General features: G+C 42.6%; 1 protein-coding gene across 1 annotated transcript; it reads right to left on the bottom strand.

Moving 5' to 3' along the window:
• On the bottom strand, positions 1–2732 carry LOC113016590 (zinc finger MYM-type protein 1-like). The gene is made up of 2 exons (XM_026159509.2): positions 830–2732; positions 1–622 (listed from the first exon to the last, which is right to left on the bottom strand). Exon 1 carries the CDS (start codon positions 2522–2524, stop codon positions 1343–1345), a length of 1182 nt encoding a protein of 393 aa, XP_026015294.2. The 5' UTR covers positions 2525–2732; the 3' UTR covers positions 1–622; positions 830–1342.
• Positions 2733–3282: the final 550 nt, after the last annotated feature.

The raw sequence follows: 3282 nt of genomic DNA on the forward strand, positions 1-3282 counted from the left end.
TATTGAAAACAACAACTGTAAACTGATTGGGGGGGTGGGCTAAAGAGTGAAAGAGAGAGGGATGGAGAAAGAGAGTAAATATGGTTAAGGGTTCTTATTTGTACAAGAACTTTGCTCGTCTGTCTTTCTGAGTGGCAAATTTCTCGATGACCCTGGTGTTGAAATCAGGAAGTTCTTGTGTGAGTTTTTTCTCTATGGACAGCATAGCCAGAGCGTTGAGCCGATCCTGAGCCATATTGTTTCTCAGGAAAGTTTTTATCCTCTTTAAAGTAGAGAAACACCTCTCCGATTCTGATGTTGTCATTGGTGTGGTGATGAGGATGTTAAGAAGACTTACAGTTTCGGTGAATGTGTCTTGAAGGTTGTTTTCCATCAGAACCTGATAGAGCGCCAGCGCACCACTACAACTCTGAAACTCCTCGTTGTCGTAGATCAGGGACAGTTCTGTTTTAAGTCTGGCTTTGTCCAATGAGGGATAGGCTTCCACTGTGGTTTGTAGTGCTGCATCTGGAAAATTTTTGCTGTGTTGTTGGAACAAGTCTCCTTGCAACAGAGTGGCGCTGACAAGGTGCTTGGTGAAAGAAAACCTCTCCTTGGCATGGCTCATAATGGTGTCGCACACCTATCCAATAATATATAATTGGTAAGAGTTAGATTCAGTGGTAAGACTTTGGCACATGTCTCATGTTAATCATTATTCTGAAAAAAAAAATCTGTCCATAACAAAACAAAACAGTCATGACCACTATATCAAATGACATCTGACAGCATCGTCATTAGATTTTATCTGATGATCCGATTTAAATCAGACCAAGCAGCTAGTGCTTACCTCCAGTGCCAAATGGTGTTGCCTGTCTTCCCCCAATGTTCTCCGTCTCTTTGTGGGTGGGTCTTGAACAGGTCCCCTGTACTCCTCATCCACAACCAGATTAGGAAGTGCCTCCCTGATCCAATACATAAGTTTCATTAATGGCTTCTGAAAACTGAATAGGGATATATTAACCAAACACAAACCAAACAAAGGTTGTGTTCTAATTACCGGGAATTACCGGATTTAATTAATAACCGGACCTGGTTTAATGGCTGGGGGAAAACCAGTGCAAGTAAATAAAGGCCCTGGCCATAATTTCAGGAAATAGCCTATGGTATAGGCTACATCAAATCATTACTGGGAATATACTTCATCAAATATACTTAATCAAATATTTTTCATAAAATTACTTCAAAGGCTGATATAAATCAAAATTATCTGAATTCCATTAAACATTTAAGTCACAGAACACAGAATATATGCAGAGAATTTGATAGAATCTATGCATAGATAATTAACATTTATTCTAGGTTACATATTTATGCTTTTATGCCCACTGATAGCCTGCATGCGGCTGATGAATGTCTGGGTGATCCCTGCGATGGTGACAGAATCGATGTTTCTCTTCTGTAGGTGGTTATACAGCATGTCTACATGTGGCATTATCTTGTGAAACAAGGCCAGGAAAAAACAGAAAGCTTCGTCTTCCAGCATTCTCACGAAACCACCGGCATCTCTCTTTGTAGGGGCATCAAATCCTTCACTGTTACGGATGGTCTGAAAACACCTCACCAGATCGTCTTTATGTTCATACACTGTATTCACAGCACGACTGTTGAAGTTCCAACGGGTTGCCGATGCACTTGGAAGTCGGTGCGCCACCACCTCGTCAAGCACTGCAGTCCTCTTGCTCGATTTAGTAAAAAAAGAAGCGAATCCTGCTATGTCGGAAAAAAAGTGACTGATTTGAGGGATGTGGGAGGTTGCTTGTTGCATTACCAGGTTTAACTGATGGGCATAACAATGTACGTAGTGAGCGTTAGCATAAATGTCCTGTATCTTACGCTGCACTCCTCCAGTGGTACCCCTCATTACAGCGGCCCCATCGTAGGCCTGGGCGATCAACTTTCTCTCTTGTCCCTGGGGGAGGATGAAGCGCAGCCTCTCCGATAAGGCACTGGCTATTGCATCTGCACAAGCATTGGGTAGCTTGATGAATTCAAAAAAACGCTCTTGAATACGGTTTCGTTGGTCAATGTATCTTAGCACCATGACTAACTGACAGTGTGTAGAAATGTCAGTGGTTTCATCAGCTTGAATGGCTAAAAACTTCGCTGCCTTTACTTCTTCCACGATCCTTTCTCTCAGAACTGCCAACATGCAATCCAGGATCTCGTTCTGGACTGTTTTCGAGGTGCCTTTAAATACAGTAGCATTTTCAAGGTGTTGCCTCAAGTCGTGATCAATTGATGCCATCAAGTCGACTAAACCTCTAAAAATCCCTGGATTGTCTGAGGAATCACTTTCATCATGTCCCCGCATTGCTAGCTCAAAAGCACCACAAAACTTAATACAATCGATGATTTTAGATAAAATATGACGGTTTTTATCTACCTCTTCGTTGTGCCTTCTTAAAGCAATCCGATGTCCATCATCTAGCTGCGCCGCTATGCTAGTTTTCCCTAGCACAGCTAGCTTTACACTGTTGTCCATATGAACTCGTGAGCTTTCATGTTTCTTGATTCGTTCGGAGAGGTGCTTTAAGTCGGTTTGTCCAGATTGTGTCCACGTCAAATCACACTTGTCACTTTTGAACAGTATGCACGGGAAACAAAAAAGTGCATTAGCTGTTCCACAGCCTGTCAGCCACGACTTGCGCTGGAACCAACTCCGACAAAAAGTCCTATTGTATGCTTTTGACTTCTCCTTCGTTGCCTGGGTTAGTTGAATTTCGGGCTTGTCAGGTCCCAACTCTTTAACTTGCAGTTTTTCTGCCATTGTCCTTCTGGAAAAAGGGTAGGTTAGAAGCGATCTAACCGAATTTGGGGGAGGCTGTGCCTCAACCGTTAACAATACCGCTGCCATCGTCTCTCTCTGACCTTATAGCTCACTTAGGCTACTGACTGAGGTAAAATTCTAGAACAGCAAATCTTCGCGCGTTTTCTGCAGGGGCGCAATTTTAAGCGCCCCCAAACCATTTAATTCAGCGACGCTGATAGGTCAAATATTTATTATTTTCCCCTGGCAACCATTTAATGATAGGCTATTTCGCTGCATATCAAGGGCGCTTTGACGAGCGCCCCAGAAGAAGAAAAACACCGTTTGTTGGTTGAACTTTAATGAGTCAGCTGGTGAAAATGTTAAAATACGCCTGGCTGTATATGGGCACACACATAGTAAAACTATCATTGATGAATTTTTTAAAAATATATATTTTTACTCCTCCACATTTGGGGGGGCGGAGCCCGAGC

This window comes from Astatotilapia calliptera, chromosome 23, assembly GCF_964374335.1.
Source record: "Astatotilapia calliptera chromosome 23, fAstCal68.1, whole genome shotgun sequence".
NCBI classification, from domain to species: Eukaryota; Metazoa; Chordata; class Actinopteri; order Cichliformes; family Cichlidae; genus Astatotilapia; species Astatotilapia calliptera.

Coding starts and splice junctions, on each gene's coding strand:
- LOC113016590 (XM_026159509.2), bottom strand. CDS start 2,524: ATGGACAACAGTGTAAAGCTAGCTGTGCTAGGGAAAACTAGCATAGCG.